This window comes from Eleginops maclovinus, chromosome 9 (genome assembly GCF_036324505.1).
Source record: "Eleginops maclovinus isolate JMC-PN-2008 ecotype Puerto Natales chromosome 9, JC_Emac_rtc_rv5, whole genome shotgun sequence".
Classification (NCBI taxonomy): Eukaryota; Metazoa; Chordata; class Actinopteri; order Perciformes; family Eleginopidae; genus Eleginops; species Eleginops maclovinus.
This window is the reverse complement of record NC_086357.1, coordinates 23,945,716-23,965,237: the sequence shown is the minus strand read 5'-3', so window position 1 is coordinate 23,965,237 and position 19,522 is coordinate 23,945,716. Positions and strand designations below refer to the sequence as shown.

The 19,522-nt window shown below is 42.7% G+C and overlaps 2 protein-coding genes across 7 annotated transcripts; both read left to right on the top strand.

The window, feature by feature from the left end:
• Positions 1-1,952: 1,952 nt before the first annotated feature.
• LOC134870100 (E-selectin-like) lies at positions 1,953-10,657 on the top strand. The gene is made up of 10 exons (XM_063892120.1): positions 1,953-2,058; positions 2,136-2,193; positions 2,651-3,046; positions 3,126-3,230; positions 6,473-6,652; positions 7,457-7,636; positions 8,441-8,620; positions 9,832-9,921; positions 10,013-10,034; positions 10,441-10,657. The coding sequence occupies exons 2-10, from the start codon at positions 2,166-2,168 to the stop codon at positions 10,472-10,474; spliced, it is 1,215 nt and encodes a 404-aa protein (XP_063748190.1). The 5' UTR covers positions 1,953-2,058; positions 2,136-2,165; the 3' UTR covers positions 10,475-10,657.
• Positions 10,658-10,989: 332 nt separating this feature from the next.
• On the top strand, positions 10,990-18,225 carry selp (selectin P). 6 transcript variants are annotated; one of them, XM_063892193.1, is made up of 20 exons: positions 10,990-11,064; positions 11,143-11,221; positions 11,316-11,702; positions 12,096-12,203; positions 12,289-12,474; positions 13,315-13,500; positions 13,585-13,770; positions 13,862-14,044; positions 14,171-14,356; positions 14,441-14,626; positions 14,753-14,938; positions 15,065-15,250; positions 15,377-15,562; positions 15,647-15,832; positions 15,959-16,144; positions 16,271-16,456; positions 16,535-16,723; positions 16,814-17,002; positions 17,607-17,735; positions 17,824-18,225. In XM_063892193.1, the coding sequence occupies exons 2-20, from the start codon at positions 11,143-11,145 to the stop codon at positions 17,892-17,894; spliced, it is 3,381 nt and encodes a 1,126-aa protein (XP_063748263.1). In that variant the 5' UTR covers positions 10,990-11,064; the 3' UTR covers positions 17,895-18,225. The 6 variants fall into 6 exon arrangements, with proteins under 6 accessions (XP_063748263.1, XP_063748264.1, XP_063748267.1 ...); XM_063892195.1 differs by having other exon boundaries at positions 11,049-11,064; positions 11,143-11,225; XM_063892194.1 differs by lacking the exon at positions 13,862-14,044.
• The last annotated feature ends 1,297 nt before the right edge of the window (positions 18,226-19,522 follow it).

Sequence of the window (19,522 nt, the reverse complement as noted above, 5' to 3'; positions counted from 1 at the left end):
ACATACATAAATTGTCAGTCGTTTCATAACACTGATACACTGGAACAAAGGTTCAGCCATTAGCTCCACACACACAACAACTTCTCTGCTAATTTATGCTGACTCTGCAGGTCATCATGTATTCTTTCAGAGGTCCAGGAGGTACCTTTTTCCAGAAAACAAAACAGACCTCATGTCTGTTTGTGCCACCTTCATCACAATGAAGCACAGAGGTGAATAGTTGTATAACAGTGAGATTGTGAAGCAGGAAGGACTTTATTGCTGCGGTAAGCTGTTTCACAGATCATCACTATTGTGGTTCCATCAACAGTCTTCCCTACATGTTAGCACTTCAGCTGGACCAGAAATAGATCTCATATCTTCTGCAGACTTAAGGTTGGCCTGTCATTTGTTGCTGTTGTGAATAAAAAACATTTAATGTGCAAAGTAGCAGTGTCATTAAAAACGGTCTACTGATATTTGCTTATTCTGGTAAGAGGAGAAATGTTTCATGCTATAGTGCATGTGAACAGTAGGCAGGAGGAGCAAAGAGGATTACAAGAGTCTGTTTGCCTAAAGAAAGTTCTATTAAGCTTTGTGGCGGTTTTCCTTTCCTGTAGTATGTTAAATAGGTTTTAGTGCATGTAAATCAGGGGTGTCCAAACTTTTTTCACCGAGGGCCACATACAGAAAAATACACGGAGAGCTGGGCCACTTATAGAGGTGAATATTGCCTCATAACTTAAGTTACAAGTTAGCAAAACAAATAAAATGTAGGCGAATAATGCACGATAATTTCAAATGGTTTAAGGAAAAAACAGCCTTCATCCCGTCTCTCTTTAGGGTTTCATTTATTTTGTTGGCAGCTCATTCCTTAAAACAGAAACCTCAGATTGCTGATAATAAGAGTAAATACGAAGGTTAAATTTCAAGCTTGTTATAGAAATAAGTTTTCGGGATTTATTTGAAGATTTGTTAGAAAAGGTTTTACATCCTAAATGACTGAATCTATTTTAAATTGGGCTCATTAATATATGTTAACATATATATTTGAGAAGTACAATATAAGACAAGCAAAAGTTTAATTTGTGGGCCATATTCCATTATACTTTCAGAATTTGCTGAGGGCCGATTCAAAATGGCCTGCGGGCCGCATTTGGCCCCCGGGCCGTAGCTTGGACACCCCTGATGTAAATGGTCTGCAAAGGCTAAAATCCCAAAGTTCCCTCCGGAGGGAGATCTCTCCCTGCCTGAAACACCTCCATTGGACTCCTTTGTTTACTTCTGTGACATGGTGACATCCTTATGTAAAACTCACACTTCTATTGGCACTCCAACATAATTGTATACGACAGGCTAAGGGGCGGGACATCTCTAAGCGGTGGACCAATCACAACAGAGCCAGCCAGCGATCCAACCAGAGCAGACTGGGCTCTGGTTTCAGACAGAGGGTGAAAAGAGGCGCTGCAGCACAGGCAGTATGAGAAAAATAAAGAGCTTTTTGAACATTAAAGCATGGAGACATGTTACCGTAAAGGCACAAAATACTAATATGAACCTGAACATCTGCATAATATGTCCTCTTTAAAGTTAACATCATCTTACCAACAATAACAAAACCGGCTAAAGTGATCAAGATCATGAAATTAATTGCAAAAATTGGCCAAAATAAGCCTTTTGGATATATGTCTTTGTGTTGGCTTCAATCATGTCTGCACCGGGCTTTATATTTTTGTGTTTCCTGAATTTTTTTCTTTCCATGCATAACTGAAAGCTTTCACTGGAATATTCCCAATCACACGATGACCAGAAGGTCTGTACAGGTCTAACCGGTCAGTTATTCATTCATCACCTGCATTCACTTTGTAAAGTAAACATCCTGTAATTGTCTGATAATGTTGGACAAAAAGCCAAAGAGAAATATAAAAGCCTTACATTGGTCCCTGCTAAGCTCACATTCACATACTTCTGTGGTACAATGTTTGATTTTGAATAGGAAAACAAGAATGTATCTTAAGTAGCAAGCTCATTTCAAACTATTCAACTATAGGTGTACTTTTCATATATTACCAATTATAGGTAAGTATGCTTTTCCCATTAATTTTAAAGGTTGGATTCATCAATATTTTAGCTTCTGATTCTTTTTTTTTGCACAGACAACAGGTATTTGTGATCCCTCATTGAAAATGATGTGGATATTAATCCTTTTCATAGGTGAGTATTAGCTTCAACACTAAGGCAAAAGAGGTGTTGTTTATTGTATAAAAGTTATCTTCTAAAAATACATAAGAGAGTAGAAGAGACTGGAGCTGCAGCATTGTTAACTGATGCATGTGCTCAAATACTGGTTATCTTGAATAATTGTATTATATTTATATTTTGATATAGGTTCTATGTTTCCTAGTTCACGCGTTCTATGTATTTTATTCCATCCCATTTTTATACTTATTTTATTTTTAGTATTCTTTTTTTTGGAAGTGTTTTATTAATTGTTTAATTTTCCATTTACCATATGTCTATTAATCCCTTTATGTTAATTATATCTATTACGATTTTTTATTTTGTGAAGTACTTTGGATTGCAATTTTTCTTTGGTGCTTTTATTATTATCATTTTTTTATTATTGACATTTTGCTTTTTTTTTCTCTCTCTCTTCCAAAATGTATACTAGGAAGCTCATTGGCTCATTTGACCTCTGGCTGGACGTATCATTCCAATAAAAAGACCATGAACTGGACCCAGGCCCGGCAGTGGTGCCAGACCACTTACACTGACATGGTGGTGATCCAGAACCAGAGAGAGAACAACTACCTGGTGTCTTTGCTGCCAAACAGAAATGGGAGCCCATATTATTGGATTGGAATCACCAAAAATCACAGGAATCAACCTTGGACCTGGATCGGGAATAACAGCACGTGGGTTGGTGAGCATTCATGGGCAGCAAACGAGCCGAACAACAACCACAGCACCGAGTTCTGCGTGGAGCTCTACGTCAACACAGGACCGAACCGAGGGAGGTGGAATGACGAGAAATGCAGCTCCCTGAAATTCCCCGTTTGTTATAAAGGTATGTGTAAAACTGATTTGGTTTGAAAGTTACAGTTTAAAAAGTGGTAGAAGATTAGTGTTTATGTTTTTCTGTGCAGCTCAGTGTATTGAAACATCATGTGAAAGAGGAAGATGCCAGGAGACCATCAACAACATGACCTGCATCTGTGAGCCCGGCTTTGAGGGAGACAGGTGCCAAACAGGTGAGGACTTAGCTCTCACCAATTACTACAATAGCACAAGTTCATTTAAAGCATAGTTCACTAACAGGCGGACCATAGTCCGGGTCCGGACCCTGACGCCGACCTATACGGACCCGGACATATAATCAATACATTAATAAGGGATTTTCATTTTGACGGGGCAACAGGGGGCGATAGAGACGAGAGAGCGATACAGGGAGATAAACACAAGAAGAAGAAGCGAGTTAGCGGGAGAGAGAAGACGGAGAGAAGACTGAGGGGAGAGACAGTTAGCGGGAGAGAGAAGACGGAGAGAAGAGTGAGGGGAGAGACAGTTAGCGGGAGAGAGAAGACGGAGAGAAGAGTGAGGGGAGAGACAGTTAGCGGGAGAGAGAAGACAGAGAGAAGAGTGAGGGGAGAGAGAAGACGGAGAGAAGAGTGAGGGGAGAGACAGTTAGCGGGAGAGAGAAGACGGAGAGAAGAGTGAGGGGAGAGAGAAGACAGAGAGAAGAGTGAGGGGAGAGACAGTTAGCGGGAGAGAGAAGACGGAGAAAGAGTGAGGGCAGAGACAGTTAGCGGGAGAGAGAAGACGGAGAGAAGAGTGAGGGGAGAGACAATTAGCGGGAGAGAGAAGAGTGAGGGGAGAGACAGTTAGCGGGAGACAGAGAGAGAAGGGTGAGGGGAGAGAGAAGACGGAGAGAAGAGTGAGGGGAGAGATAGTTAGCGGGAGAGAGAAGACGGAGAGAAGACTGAGGGGAGAGACAGTTAGCGGGAGAGAGAAGACGGATAGAAGAGTGAGGGGAGAGACAGTTAGCGGGAGAGAGAAGACGGAGAGAAGAGTGAGGGGAGAGACAGTTAGCGGGAGAGAGAAGACAGAGAGAAGAGTGAGGGGAGAGAGAAGACGGAGAGAAGAGTGAGGGGAGAGACAGTTAGCGGGAGAGAGAAGACGGAGAGAAGAGTGAGGGGAGAGAGAAGACAGAGAGAAGAGTGAGGGGAGAGACAGTTAGCGGGAGAGAGAAGACGGAGAAAGAGTGAGGGCAGAGACAGTTAGCGGGAGAGAGAAGACGGAGAGAAGAGTGAGGGGAGAGACAATTAGCGGGAGAGAGAAGAGTGAGGGGAGAGACAGTTAGCGGGAGACAGAGAGAGAAGGGTGAGGGGAGAGAGAAGACGGAGAGAAGAGTGAGGGGAGAGATAGTTAGCGGGAGAGAGAAGACGGAGAGAAGAGTGAGGGGAGAGAGAAGACAGAGAGAAGAGTGAGGGGAGAGACAGTTAGCGGGAGAGAGAAGACGGAGAGAAGACTGAGGGGAGAGACAGTTAGCGGGAGAGAGAAGACGGAGAGAAGAGTGAGGGGAGAGACAGTTAGCGGGAGAGAGAAGACGGAGAGAAGAGTGAGGGGAGAGACAGTTAGCGGGAGAGAGAAGACAGAGAGAAGAGTGAGGGGAGAGAGAAGACGGAGAGAAGAGTGAGGGGAGAGACAGTTAGCGGGAGAGAGAAGACGGAGAGAAGAGTGAGGGGAGAGAGAAGACAGAGAGAAGAGTGAGGGGAGAGACAGTTAGCGGGAGAGAGAAGACGGAGAAAGAGTGAGGGCAGAGACAGTTAGCGGGAGAGAGAAGACGGAGAGAAGAGTGAGGGGAGAGACAATTAGCGGGAGAGAGAAGAGTGAGGGGAGAGACAGTTAGCGGGAGACAGAGAGAGAAGGGTGAGGGGAGAGAGAAGACGGAGAGAAGAGTGAGGGGAGAGATAGTTAGCGGGAGAGAGAAGACGGAGAGAAGAGTGAGGGGAGAGAGAAGACGGAGAGAAGAGTGAGGGGAGAGACAGTTAGCGGGAGAGAGAAGACGGAGAGAAGAGTGAGGGGAGAGAGAAGACGGAGAGAAGAGTGAGGGGAGAGACAGTTAGCGGGAGACAAAGAGAGAAGGGGGAGAGAAGAGTGAGGGGAGAGACGACCAAGATATTGTTGTTTTACATGCATGCAGACGCTGATACAGCTACTAGGTCACAGCTAATGAATATCACACTCATTCATAACGAGTTAGACATTTTGAACTTCCGGACCTTCGCTTGAGGAAATTTTCTCTAACCGGACCTCGTTGAATTTGAGTTGAATACCCCTGATTTAAAGGATCACATTTTGTCTAATCCATCTTAAACAATTCTCACATGCCCGTATGTACATTTTATCCTGTGTCTATAAGTTAATGCACATACGCTGCAAAGTGTCAGTGATGGAAGCAGATTTAGATCCTTTAGTTTACTTTGAGAACCAAACATGTATGTCAAAATACTCCATTGCAAATAATAGTGCTCCAATTAAAATGTCACTTATTTAACTTGCAAAAGTATCCCAAGTTAAAGTATTCATTCTCGAAAAACCGTCCTTGCATGTCCAGTGATATATTACACTAAACATGACATCTGGACACAACGTTTTGATTCACAAACCTATGATGACTTTCTCCACTTTTTCCCAAAATATGATTAAAATGTTACCTTTTTGTATCTCGTCTCCTTAATGTAGTGGAGTACTGCAGGTATAATGTGGCATTAAATGGACAAGGGACAGTAAAAGTAGGCCACAGTATTTGAGGAAACTTTCCATCACTGCAAAATACAAATAGGTGATGAATTTCCATAAAAAGAATGTGCTAGTATTTTTTTTCTAATGGATTTCAACCGTACATAATGTGTGCTAACTATAAGGTGCAACAATTTCTAGTTACGTAGCTCAACTATGATTGAGGCGTGGCGTTCCAGGGGATGAGTTTAGCCAATTAAATCAATCCTTAGCCAACTCTACAGATTCCCTTCAGCTCTCTTTCTCTCATGCATATTCATTTCTGAAACACGAGGCACCAATACAACCTGAGTACGTCTATAATGGTGTTTTTATAAGGCTGTTATTTATATATTTACCATACAGTTGGTATGTGGAGGAATTTCTAAGAACTACCACAATCAGCAATGTCAGGTTCCCTTTACTCACTCACGTTATGATCTGATGAATGCACTCTCTCCTTCCTTTGTTTATATCCACTACCTCTGTGCTTCTTGTGAAATGTATTAATGTTTTATTTTATTGTACTCATCATAAGCCTCGCATCCGTTTCCTCTGTTTCCTAAGGCCAGGCTAAGGATAACTTTGGAGTCACCAAAAATACTTGCATCACCATATCCCTGCCTTTAAAGATTATTTTCACAGTACAAAGCCAGCGTAAGAAGTTGAATAATTGCATCACTGTTAAACTTTAACCTGTTTGTGCCCCCAGCTGTCCGATGCCCCCGTCTGCCTCGGCCTGATAACGGATACCTCAGTTGTTTCGGAGGAAACCTGACATTCAACTCAACCTGTCGATTCGAATGCAACCGAGGCTTCCAGATTAAAGGATCGTCAGAGGTGACTTGTGAGGACACCGGGGTGTGGAGCGGCCCGAGACCTACTTGTGCATGTAATGGAAGTCATATAACAGTTTGAACGAGGATAAATACACCAATGTAATGTTTTACTGTTTCTCTCCTAATATCATTTATTATGCTCATGTTCAAAGAGGTCTTTGTTTTTCTCATACTGCCTGTGCTGCAGCACCTCTTTTTCCCCATCGTTCTGAATTGATTGGTTAGCTGACAGGCTCTGTTGTGATTGGTCGACCGCTTAGAGGTCTCCCTCCCCTTAGCCTATCACGTACAATGTGTTGGAGCGCTAGCCAATAGAGGCGTTTCAGGCATGCCCTCCGGAGGTAAATTCATGATTTGAGCCTTTGCACACACTACAGGAAAGGGATTGAGGGTGCATTGTGTAATTCACACTCACACTGCTCCATCCTAATCTGTTTTTATACTTGTATGTATTTTCTGTATTTTTTGAAACCCCAAAAAGCTCATTAGGGCCCCTTTAAGTAAAGGTTATACTAAAAGCACATTTTAATTACATGCTGCTGGATATAAACCTTTTATATTATTTAATGTTTACACCTTTACTGAGTATTTTGTATTAGCCTCTAATCTAATCCCTGAAGTAACTAAGGCTGTAAAATAAATGCATTTGAGTAAAATGAACCATATTGGCAAAATTTAGTGGATTAAAAGTATAAAGTAGCATATTACACTGCCCGGCCCAAAAACAGATCACCAGCCTGTGGGGGCAGTGCTATGATCTGGGGTTGCTGCAGTTGGTCTGGTCTAGGTTCAGCAATGTGCCCAAAGAAGTTGAATAATTGCATCACTGTTAAACTTTAACCTGTTTGTGCCCCCAGCTGTCCGATGCCCCCCTCTGCCTCGGCCTGATAATGGATACCTCAGTTGCTTCGGAGGAAACCTGACATTCAACTCAACCTGTCGATTCGAATGCAACCGAGGCTTCCAGATTATAGGATCGTCAGAGGTGACTTGTGAGGACACCGGGGTGTGGAGCGGCCTGAGACCTACTTGTGCATGTAATGGAAGTTATATAACAGTTTGAACGAGGATAAATACACCAATGTAATGTTTTACTGTTTCTCTCCTAATATCATTTATTATGCTCATGTTCAAAAAGGTCTTTGTTTTTCTCATACTGCCTGTGCTGCAGCACCTCTTTTTCACCATCGTTCTGAATTGATTGGTTAGCTGACAGGCTCTGTTGTAATTGGTCGACCGCTTAGAGGTCTCCCTCCCCTTAGCCTATCACGTACAATGTGTTGGAGCGCTAGCCAATAGAGGCGTTTCAGGCATGCCCTCCGGAGGTAAATTCATGATTTGAGCCTTTGCACACACTACAGGAAAGGGATTGAGGGTGCATTGTGTAATTCACACTCACACTGCTCCATCCTAATCTGTTTTTATACTTGTATGTATTTTCTGTATTTTTTGAAATCCCAAAAAGCAAATTAGGGCCCCTTTAAGTAAAGGTTATACTACAAGCACATTGCAATTACATGCTGCTGGATATAAACCTTTTATATTATTTAATGTTTACACCTTTACTGAGTATTTTGTATTAGCCTCTAATCTAATCCCTGAAGTAACTAAGGCTGTAAAATAAATGCATTTGAGTAAAATGAACCATATTGGCAAAATTTAGTGGATTAAAAGTATAAAGTAGCATATTACACTGCCCGGCCCAAAAACAGATCACCAGCCTGTGGGGGCAGTGCTATGATCTGGGGTTGCTGCAGTTGGTCTGGTCTAGGTTCAGCAATGTGCCCAAAGAAGTTGAATAATTGCATCACTGTTAAACTTTAACCTGTTTGTGCCCCCAGCTGTCCGATGCCCCCCTCTGCCTCGGCCTGATAACGGATACCTCAGTTGCTTCGGAGGAAACCTGACATTCAACTCAACCTGTCGATTCCAATGCAACCGAGGCTTCCAGATTATAGGATCGTCAGAGGTGACTTGTGAGGACACCGGGGTGTGGAGCGGCCCGAGACCTACTTGTGCATGTAATGGAAGTTATATAACAGTTTGAACGAGGATAAATACACCAATGTAATGTTTTACTGTTTCTCTCCTAATATCATTTATTATGCTCATGTTCAAAAAGGTCTCCCCTTAGCCTATCACGTACAATGTGTTGGAGCGCTAGCCAATAGAGGCGTTTCAGGCATGCCCTCCGGAGGTAAATTCGTGATTTGAGCCTTTGCACACACTACAGGAAAGGGATTGAGGGTGCACTGTGTAATTCACACTCACACTGCTCCATCCTAATCTGTTTTTATACTTCTATGTATTTTCTGTATTTTCTGACACCCCAGAAAGCAAATTAGGGCCCCTTTAAGTAAAGGTTATACTAAAAGCACATTTCAATTACATGCTGCTGGATATAAACCTTGTTTCCTTCCCTGATGGCACGGGCATGTTCCAAGATGACAATGCCAGGATCCATCGGGCTCAAACTGTGAGAGAGTGGTTCAGGGAGCACGAGACATCATTTTCACACATGGATTGGCCCCCACAGAGTCCAGACCTGAACCCGATTGAGAATCTTTGGGATGTGCTGGAGAAGACTTTGCGCAGTGGTCCAAATCTCCCGTCATCAATACAAGATCTTGGCGAAAAATAAATACAAGACAGAAATAAATGTTGTGATGTTGCAGAAGCTTGTGGAAACGATGCCACAGTGAATGCGTGCCGTGATCAAAGCTAAAGGCGGTCCAATGAAATATTAGAGTGTGCGACCAGGCAGTGTATGAATAAACTCCAAACTGAAAATTGTATTTAAGAAGAAGAAGAAGATGAAGAAGATTCAACTTTATTGTCATTGCACAGAGTACAAGTACTAGGACAACGAAATGCGGTCTCTGCATTTGACCCATCCTAGTGTTAGGAGCAGTGGGCTGCCATTATGTACGGCGCCCGGGGAGCAGTGTAGGTAACCAGTGTCTTGCTCAGGGACACCACGGTGGCACTTGGTCTTTCGGGGACTTGAACTGGTGACCTTCCAGTTCCCAGGCCAAGCCCCTATGGACTTTGCCACCACCGCCCTAGCAGATTTAAGTACAGTACTTAAGTAAATGTACTTTATTAAATTCCACCACTGATTATACATTAGGCCAGAGTAGTAGTTGTAGTAGCAACTTGTTTAGAGAACTAAATATAATTCTGTGTATGATTATATAACTCTTGATAAATGACTGCTTTTGATTTTTCCCAGACTACAAGCAGGCTCTGCTCGCTGTAGCTGGGAGTGCAGCGTTGTCAGTCTTGTGCTGCATCTGCTTCTGTTGGATGAAACACAGAAAAAGTGAGTGTTTCTCAATCGTACTTCATTGAAATACAGATGCATGCTATTGCAACAGATCATAGTAAACTTTTTGTCTGTTATTTTCTCACAGGAAAGAAGCTTGCCCAACAAAGGTCAGTGTTGAAATGTGTGTGTACTCATCTAAAGCAGCGACACCCATTTGTGCACAATCAGTCTTAAAGTTGACTGCTTTTGTTCCTTACAGTGTTGGTATTTATATGAACTAAATCATTCTGAGAAGGATTCAAAGGCTTTATTTGTCCAAGGCTTCACAAACAATGCAAACCTCAACTATATACAATACTTAACATCAACAAAAAAAGACCTAAGTTAGTGGAATGGATAAAGTTGTGCATGTAAGTTGCAGGAATAGGAACAATTTATAATATAAAATGGAATAAAATACACATTTGGATGTGAAATGAAACACTGTACAGTAGATGATATTCTGCACACTGAAATGTTATATATGTTGATAAATGCAGTGTCTCTAATTATCAATATGCTTGTCCTTCATAGGCCGCCTGAGGAAGTGACAATTCATGAAGATTGAAGGACATCTGGGATCTCATTTATGTCTTAATATAAAATAGATGCTGAATTTAAGTAAATTATTGACAAATTAAAGTGAGCAGTCACCGGCTGTAAGCGTTTTTCCTAATATGCTGTTTGTTATACGTATGATGTCTGTTAAAGCTTCATTAGGTTATTCTATATTGATACATGTAAGTGTGTGTTTGTGTGTATGTGATTTTCTGCTCAGATCATACGTATTAAAATGTATTTAATAACATTAAAGGTGCATTCCTGTGTTCTCATTGTTAAAGACACATTGAAATGAATAAAACTGATTTGAAAAAGTTTGTATGACGATGTCTGTATGAGTTGTGTGTGCGTGTGTGCGTGCGTGTGTGCGTGTGTGTGTGTGTGTGTGTGTGTGTGTGTGTGTGTGTGTGTGTGTGTGTGTGTGTGTTCCCACAGAGTTATGGGTGGTAGAGTTGTCCTTCCTGAGAGGAAGTTATGGCAAATGTGATATTACAAAATGGGCCATTGAGTCACTCCCTTTATAGTACTATTTTGCCATTGATCGTCGGCAAAGTGAAGTCAATGCAACGACCAGATTAACTGAAGACAGATCTCAAGGTAAGGCCTGTAAAAATATCACTGTTGTAAATTCACCTTACGTGCAATTATGGGAAAAATAACCTCTTCTGATTTCAGATGTTTCAAGAATCAGTAAATACTAGACAAGGCCTGCATCACATTCTGCTGATAGCTGCACTCGTTGGATTTGTCCAAGGCAGGTTTGCAAACTTTAATAGGTACCAGATTCTTTTATCTCTTCTGTCATGACTAGTTTAATTTTGTTTCATCATCCTTTAACCCTATCCTAGACCTGAGCAGCGGAGGAGGAGCAGAAGCATGGAGCTACGGCTACAGCATCAGTCCAAGCCGCAGATGGCTGGAGGCCCGTCAGTGGTGCCAGCAGCACTTCACAGACATGGTGCCCCTCAGGAACCAGGAGGAGAGCGACTTCCTCAACAACTTTCTACCTTTCAACAAAAGATATTACTGGATAGGCATAAGCAAAAGTGAGGGAGGGTGGGTCTGGACAGAAACCGATGAAAAGGTGCCAGAATATGCTCAGCATTGGGCACCAGAGGAGCCAGATGACATCGCCGCTCAGGACTGTGTGGAGATTTACATCAAGAGGGACAATGACACAGTCTTGTGGAACAACGAGAGCTGTCGCAAGAAGAAGGGAACCGTCTGCTACACAGGTTACATTTATTTTTGATTGATTTGACATATACACTGACTGTGGACGTATTATGGCATGTGGGATTACACTACTTTTATATGTTTACTTACTTTTATAAAGATATTGCTACTTGTTTATTTTTTTTTACCATGGATGCATACTTTTTGGATTTGATTTGTGCTTCTCTCTTCTTTAAATATGTTCCTCTATTACTTTTATTTTTACCTTTTATCTGCACTGTCCTAATATAAGTCTCCCAACTGTTCGACAAACACAGGATTTCTAATAAACCAACCTACTTATAAAATATAATCAAATGATGCTTATCCAAGTGTGCTAAGTAGTTGCATCTTTCTGTGTGTGTGTGTGTGTGTGTGTGTGTGTGTGTGTGTGTGTGTGTGTGTGTGTGTAGCCTCTTGTAAACCAGATTCCTGCAGTGCCAACGCCGACTGTGTGGAGACTGTCGGTAACTACACCTGCAAGTGCCATCCTGGTTTCCTGGGGCCACGCTGTGAAGAGGGTGAGCTACATTTTAAACCAGTCATGACCTTTTTCTGTCAGCTAAATAAACTTAACATGCATTGTCTTGTTTTCGCTTGCTTTAGCAATCACATGCAAACCCCTGCAGGATCTAGAACAAGGTGACAGCGAGTGTTCCCAACCCTACGGGTCAAATCGTTTCAGCTCTTCCTGCCGTTTCTACTGTGATCTTGGCTATGACATGGTAGGCGAGTCCACTCTGCTTTGCCAGGCCAGCGGACTTTGGAACCTACCTGTTCCTCGGTGTCAACGTACGTCAACTGGGGTCCAACAATGTTCAAACTGTTACAGCTAGTGAAGAGGGTGGAACCAACGCAGAGGCCGGGAAGCCTTAACAGAAAATACCTTAATTTAAAAGGTTGGGTACAGAAAAGGCTAGGCAAACAAAGACTGGACTTAAATGCAAGCAGAACTGGATAAAGGGGGGGGGTCAACTAGTTGCAAAGCTAATGAAAAACAGGTGGAAGTAATTGAGACGGACAGACAATGAAAACAGGCGGGAAAACACACACTGTTAGGAAGTGAAAACAGACAAAACACAGGGAAAGACACATTTTTAAAATGTAAAAAGGACACACAAAAACCAATTGTAATTTAAGATACAATGAAAATATGTTTCCTCTCCTTTCTTAGTTGTACATTGTCCAGTCCTGAACCACAGCAGCATCAGGAACTGCAGCCACCCGATGTGAATATCTTTTATGGATTTCACCGCAGCTGCCACTTTTCATGTGACTTCCTATTGTGTAATACTTGACCATTGTTGATTTAAAGCCACCTTTTGATTATACATAGCTGGCCTCAAAGGGACATACAGGATGTGACTGTCTGGACAGTCACATCCTGTCCAGACAGCACTGCGTATCAGATTCAGGTCACAAATGTTATCACTATACTTCACACACACTTTTTGCAAGCATTGAGAAAACAGCATTGTAATTTAATCTGGGTGGGAAGCTATCCTTTCCTTTGTCTGTACGTTTACATACTCATGCTTTTCCTGTGTTTATATACGTGGAGTCATAATACATGTGTTTCATAAGAGCATTTCCATTGAGTTGACTGATATGTATCTGTATCCCCCCCTACAGTTAAAAAATGCTCCTCCGATTTCTTTCCTGTCGCGGGCAATGTGACATGTGTGGACGCTGTGGAGCCTTTCTCCTTTGGTTCACAGTGCAACTTCACCTGCCAGGAAGGCTACTCCCTGACCAGAGATGACACATACACCTGTCTGTCCTCGGGACAATGGAGCAACCCTACACCTACATGCGAAGGTGGGTCACAGAAATGATATCAGGGCTCCTGGAAAGCATCGAAATATTGTGTGCAATGCTCTGATGTGACTTTTTCTTCTGCAGTGGTGCAGTGCAACCGTTTAAAGACTCCACCCCATGCCTCCATGCAATGTCAGGACCCTTTAGGAGTGCCCAGCTATGGCTCAATGTGCTTTGTGCAATGTGAAGAAGGATTTGATCTGATTGGTGGAAACATGACGAAATGTTCTGCACAGGGAAACTGGAGTCATGAACTTCCTGTTTGCCAGGGTACGTGATTTAGTCTGTTCTCTTTGCTCTTTTATCTGAACTAGTTCAGAGATTGTAATTTGTCACTCCCTGGTCTTTGTATATCTTAAAGCCAGGAGGTGTAACCCAATTAATCCTCCTCATGGCTCCTTATCCTGTTCTGACCCAAACGGAGCTTTCACCTTTGGGTCTCTGTGCACGAAAACCTGTGACGAGGGCTTTCTACTGAATGGGACAAACAGCACTGAGTGCACCTCTGAGGGTGTTTGGAGCACAGATATCCCACGTTGCTTAGGTATATCATACATCTTTGAATGGAAATCTGTTGATTGTCATCTGTAGGAGGACCCTTCATTTAATGATTAAGTTCTTTTGATTGTATTTTTTTATTATTTGGTTTTATTTCTCTCTACCTCTCCAGCTAAAAGATGTCCCACCCTGAGCTCTCCCTCTCATGGCTCCTTAGTCTGCTCTGGTCCCCATGGAGAGTTCAGTTTTGCTTCTCTGTGCACGAAAACCTGTGACGAGGGCTTTCTACTGAATGGGACAAACAGCACTGAGTGCACCTCTGAGGGTGTTTGGAGTGCAGACATCCCACAATGCTTAGGTAAGTCTGTTTTTCAGTACCACTTCACCATATGAAATTCAAAACACATCTTGCTGATCTTTTCCTCTCTGTGTTTCCCTCCAGGTAAAAGCTGTCCCACCCTGAGATCTCCCTCTCATGGCTCCCTAGTCTGCTCTGGTCCCCATGGAGAGTTCAGTTTTGCTTCTCAGTGTACATCAACCTGTAAGGAGGGTTTCATCATGAATGGGACGGCTGACACAGAGTGCACCTCTCTGGGCATGTGGAGCACAGATATCCCACGTTGCTTAGGTATATTATACATCTTTGAATGGAAATCTGTTGATTGTCATCTGTAGGAGGACCCTTCATTTAATGATTAAGTTCTCTTGATTGCATTTTTTTATTATTTGGTTTTATTTCTCTTTACCTCTCCAGCTAAAAGCTGTCCCACCCTGAGCTCTCCCTCTCATGGCTCCTTAGTCTGCTCTGGTCCCCATGGAGAGTTCAGTTTTGCTTCTCAGTGTACGTCAACCTGTGAGGAGGGATTTGTCATGAATGGGACAGCTGACATAGAGTGCACCTCTCTGGGCACGTGGAGCACAGATATCCCACGTTGCTTAGGTATATTATACATCTTTGAATGGAAATCTGTTGATTGTCATCTGTAGGAGGACCCTTCACTTAATGATTAAGTTCTCTTGATTGTATTTTTTTATTATTTGGTTTTATTTCTCTCTACCTCTCCAGCTAAAAGCTGTCCCACCCTGAGCTCTCCCTCTCATGGCTCCCTAGTCTGCTCTGGTCCCCATGGAGAGTTCAGTTTTGCTTCTCAGTGTACATCAACCTGTGAGGAGGGATTTGTCATGAATGGGACGGCTGACACAGAGTGCACCTCTCTGGGCATGTGGAGCACAGATATCCCACGTTGCTTAGGTATATTATACATCTTTGAATGGAAATCTGTTGATTGTCATCTCTAGGAGGACCCTTCATTTAATGATTAAGTTCTCTTGATTGTATTTGTTTATTATTTGGTTTTATTTCTCTCTACCTCTCCAGCTAAAAGATGTCCCACCCTGAGCTCTCCCTCTCATGGCTCCTTAGTCTGCTCTGGTCCCCATGGAGAGTTCAGTTTTGCTTCTCTGTGCACGAAAACCTGTGACGAGGGCTTTCTACTGAATGGGACAAACAGCACTGAGTGCACCTCTGAGGGTGTTTGGAGTGCAGACATCCCACAATGCTTAGGTAAGTCTGTTTTTCAGTACCACTTCACCATATGAAATTCAAAACACATCTTGCTGATCTTTTCCTCTCTGTGTTTCCCTCCAGCTAAAAGCTGTCCCACCCTGAGCTCTCCCTCTCATGGCTCCTTAGTCTGCTCTGGTCCCCATGGAGAGCTCAGTTTTGCTTCTCAATGTACGTCAACCTGTGAGGAGGGATTTGTCATGAATGGGACGGCTGATACAGAGTGCACCTCTCTGGGCACGTGGAGCACAGATATCCCACGTTGCTTGGGTATATCATACATCTTTGAATGGAAATCTGTTGATTGTCATCTCTAGGAGGACCCTTCATTTAATGATTAAGTTCTCTTGATTGCATTTTTTTATTATTTGGTTTTATTTCTCTTTACCTCTCCAGCTAAAAGCTGTCCCACCCTGAGCTCTCCCTCTCATGGCTCCTTAGACTGCTCTGGTCCCCATGGAGAGTTCAGATTTGCTTCTCAATGTACATCAACCTGTAAGGATGGATTTGTCATGAATGGGACGGCTGACACAGAGTGCACCTCTCTGGGCACGTGGAGCACAGATATCCCACGTTGCTTAGGTATATTATACATCTTTGAATAGACATCTGTTGATTGTCATCTGTAGGAGGACCCTTCATTTAATGATTAAGTTCTCTTGATTGTATTTTTGTATTATTTGATTTGATTTCTCTTTACCTCTCCAGCTAAAAGATGTCCCACCCTGAGCTCTCCCTCTCATGGCTCCTTAGTCTGCTCTGGTCCCCATGGAGAGTTCAGTTTTGCTTCTCAGTGTACGTCAACCTGTGAGGAGGGATTTGTCATGAATGGGACGGTTGACACAGAGTGCACCTCTCTGGGCATGTGGAGCAGCGAACTACCCCACTGTCTGGGTAAAAAATCATAGGAGAGCTGAGCACTTGTGAGATTTCTTTTGGTCTGAAGCTCATATTTTTGATTGCTATCTGCAGCACAGCGATGCCCCCTACTGGACAAGGCCCCGCATCACGGCAGGATGAACTGCAGCCATCCGTACTCCCCCTTCAGCTATGGCTCCCACTGTGACTTTGAATGTAATGAGGGCTTCTGGCTGAGAGGAACACCAACTACAACATGCAATGACTCAGGCCACTGGAGTCAGGATCGACCCAGCTGCCAGCGTGAGTGCTTAGCTTAACTTGCTCTTGCTGTTGTGGTATTCACACAACTGATCCAATGTAAGGACATGTCATTTCTGTCTTTTGTCTCAGCGCTGCAGTGTGAGGCTATTCCTGCCTTGTCTGGATCCCTGTCTATGAACTGCTCCCATCCTCTGAGGAACTTCAGCTTTGGCTCTCAGTGTTTTTTTGACTGTGAAGAGGGATTCTCCCTGAATGGTACTGAGGTGTTGTTTTGCTCCTCCTCTGGGATTTGGAATGACAGCCTGCCCAACTGCATAGGTAAATCGATGTTTGTCTGTGTGCTAAAAAAGCTCATGAAGAACAGCCGAACATGCAGATATAAATAAGGTTTTGTTTAGCACAAAATGCAAACTACAGATGGGCTGATGTCTTTACATTTGAAGGAATTGGAGCGTATCGTAAAACATTGATAACATTTTGAATATATTTTGATCTTATTGTTGCACTGGAGAAAAAATGATCTGAATTCATCCAAAGGTGGAAATAAAAGTCTTTCTCACATTTTGGGGAAATCCAATCAATAGTCATTAAGAAATTGTAGTTATAACCTAATTGTGGCACTAAAGGAAGTCACCAATTAATAAGAATACATAATCTGCCAGCCATAAATGTCTATAACTCTTGTGCCAATCAGATAGATGTAATTAAGCGATCTGTGAAAGTTTACACGTTTACCTGATGGTGGCGCCAGAGGGAGAGTAAGGGGATCATCAGGATTCCTCTTTGCAAATGATGAACACTGTTTCAAACTTTCAATGTCCTGAGTCCAGTTATTGTTGAGATATTTCTGTTTAATCAAGAAAACATTTGTTAGGAATGAATGAAATGCATTAAAAACCATGATCTCTATTTGTTTCTGTAGGGGATATGCCACTGGGGGCTGACATGCTGCTGTCTTCAGGTTTAGGAATAGCCTACGTGGTCGGGCCGCTGGTCCTGGTAGTACTGGCTGTGATGCTTATAGTTGTTTATGTGAAGTTCAGGAAAAGAGGTGAGACCGACTGAAATGCTGCTGTACAGTTTCACGTATACAGCATGTTGGAGCACTCACAGTTTATTCCTGTTTCTGATCTTTGCAGGAGATAACATGATGTCTGAAGCACCAGCATGGGGAGACAGGGAGAACCCAGCGTTTGATTTTGACTCCTGATTTTTCTAATCATTTCAAATTCTCCAGCCTGATGCTTATAATTATTATACCAAGCTTGTTTATTATACAGCACTGGTACCTGAGAAATTGCACGTAGCAGCAATAGAGCTTTGCATTAATGGTTGTTTAAATTTCCACTCAGACACTCCTTAAGACTTTATTTGCAAAAGCGTAACACAGTGGAGTTGTTTTAAATCCCAGGCAAATTCTGCAAATTTAGCTTTAAATCCTTCACATTTTCTTATCAACAGCATAATTTACAGTCTATTTGCATCTTTTACTCTGTCTTACTTTTTAAGTTGCTTGATTGTCAATAAACTATTTAGAATTGTCTCTTTTAATGTATTACTGAATCACCAAACACCTCACAATGAGAGATTAATAGTTCAGTGTTTTGCCTAAGGACACTTTGAAATGTAGACTGCTAGGATCATGGATCAAAACCAAGACACTCTAATTAGTAGAGGACCACTCATGACCCACAGGAGGCTCAGGAGGGTTCGATCGACCCATTCCTTATCCATGTCCTTGTTCATTGTTACAGAATGGATTGACCCTGTGTTGCTCAGTTTACCCACATGAGAACTCCCCTGTTGGAACTAATACTGAGGGGTCAATTTAGGAAGTGACAGAAAACCTCTGAGGTTACCAGAATGCCACATAGTGTCAGTTTAGCACATTTAGTGGCCAGAAAGATTGTGTCGCTGAACGGTGAGAAAGTGATCTATTATCAGTCTCAGCTCAATGTGTCACACTGGGCACTGATCCCACTTTTAGGGACAATACACTGACACAGAAGAACAGTATCCTGGATTAACACGACACTCACATGTTGTCGAAAATGTACTTAAAATTAGGGCTGATTGTATTTACTAATTTAGCTGTAAATCCATTGTCTGGATTGTATTGAAATTCTTCCGTATGGCTGTATCTACTGTATTGAGTCTTCCCTATCTGTGCCAAACGTGAACCCCCAGACTCTAAATATGAGCTGCCAATGGAGTGTCTTCAGCAAAGCGTGTGCATCTGTCTTGGCGCTGCAACAGCATGAAGCCAATTATAGCGGTTAAAAGACAGAGGGTTTGTGGCCTGTGGTTGGCATGAAGGGTGCAATAAATAACCACACTGTCGACAGGAAACTGTTTGGCTACCGTCAGAATAATAATGAGGTTATTGCTACCCGCTGTGACCGTATGATCACGGTTTGATTATTTTTCACATCCCACCCACTGGTGCTGGCAACCATGCGTACGTGCCAACTGTGCACAGACTCGCGCACAAGAGGAGGAAGAAAGGCTGCAGGTGAGCGGCGTGGATTAATTTCCTCATATTTAACTCTCCCTTCATCTGACGATACAAGGAGGTACATTAGGGTGCTTCAGTCCTTAGAACAAAGACTGTTGTTCGACCTAACACACACACACACACACACACACACACACACACACACACACACACACACACACACACACACACACACACACACACACACACACACACACACACACACACACACACACACACACACGTAAGCAGCAGATGTGGAATATGTATTCGGATGCTTTACTTTATGGAGTAAAAGTACCTAACATCAATTTCTAAATTCTTCATTATAATTTTATGTCCTG

Excerpts from the sequence above, each read along its gene's own strand:
- selp (XM_063892193.1), top strand. The coding sequence starts at position 11,143 with ATGTTTCAAGAATCAGTAAATACTAGACAAGGCCTGCATCACATTCTG. Across the intron at positions 12,204-12,288 it reads GGGGCCACGCTGTGAAGAGG|CAATCACATGCAAACCCCTG; the intron begins GTGAGCTACATT and ends CGCTTGCTTTAG. Across the intron at positions 16,457-16,534 it reads CGAACTACCCCACTGTCTGG|CACAGCGATGCCCCCTACTG; the intron begins GTAAAAAATCAT and ends TGCTATCTGCAG.
- LOC134870100 (XM_063892120.1), top strand. The coding sequence starts at position 2,166 with ATGATGTGGATATTAATCCTTTTCATAG. Across the intron at positions 3,047-3,125 it reads ATTCCCCGTTTGTTATAAAG|CTCAGTGTATTGAAACATCA; the intron begins GTATGTGTAAAA and ends TTTTCTGTGCAG. Across the intron at positions 7,637-8,440 it reads CCTGAGACCTACTTGTGCAT|CTGTCCGATGCCCCCCTCTG; the intron begins GTAATGGAAGTT and ends TTGTGCCCCCAG.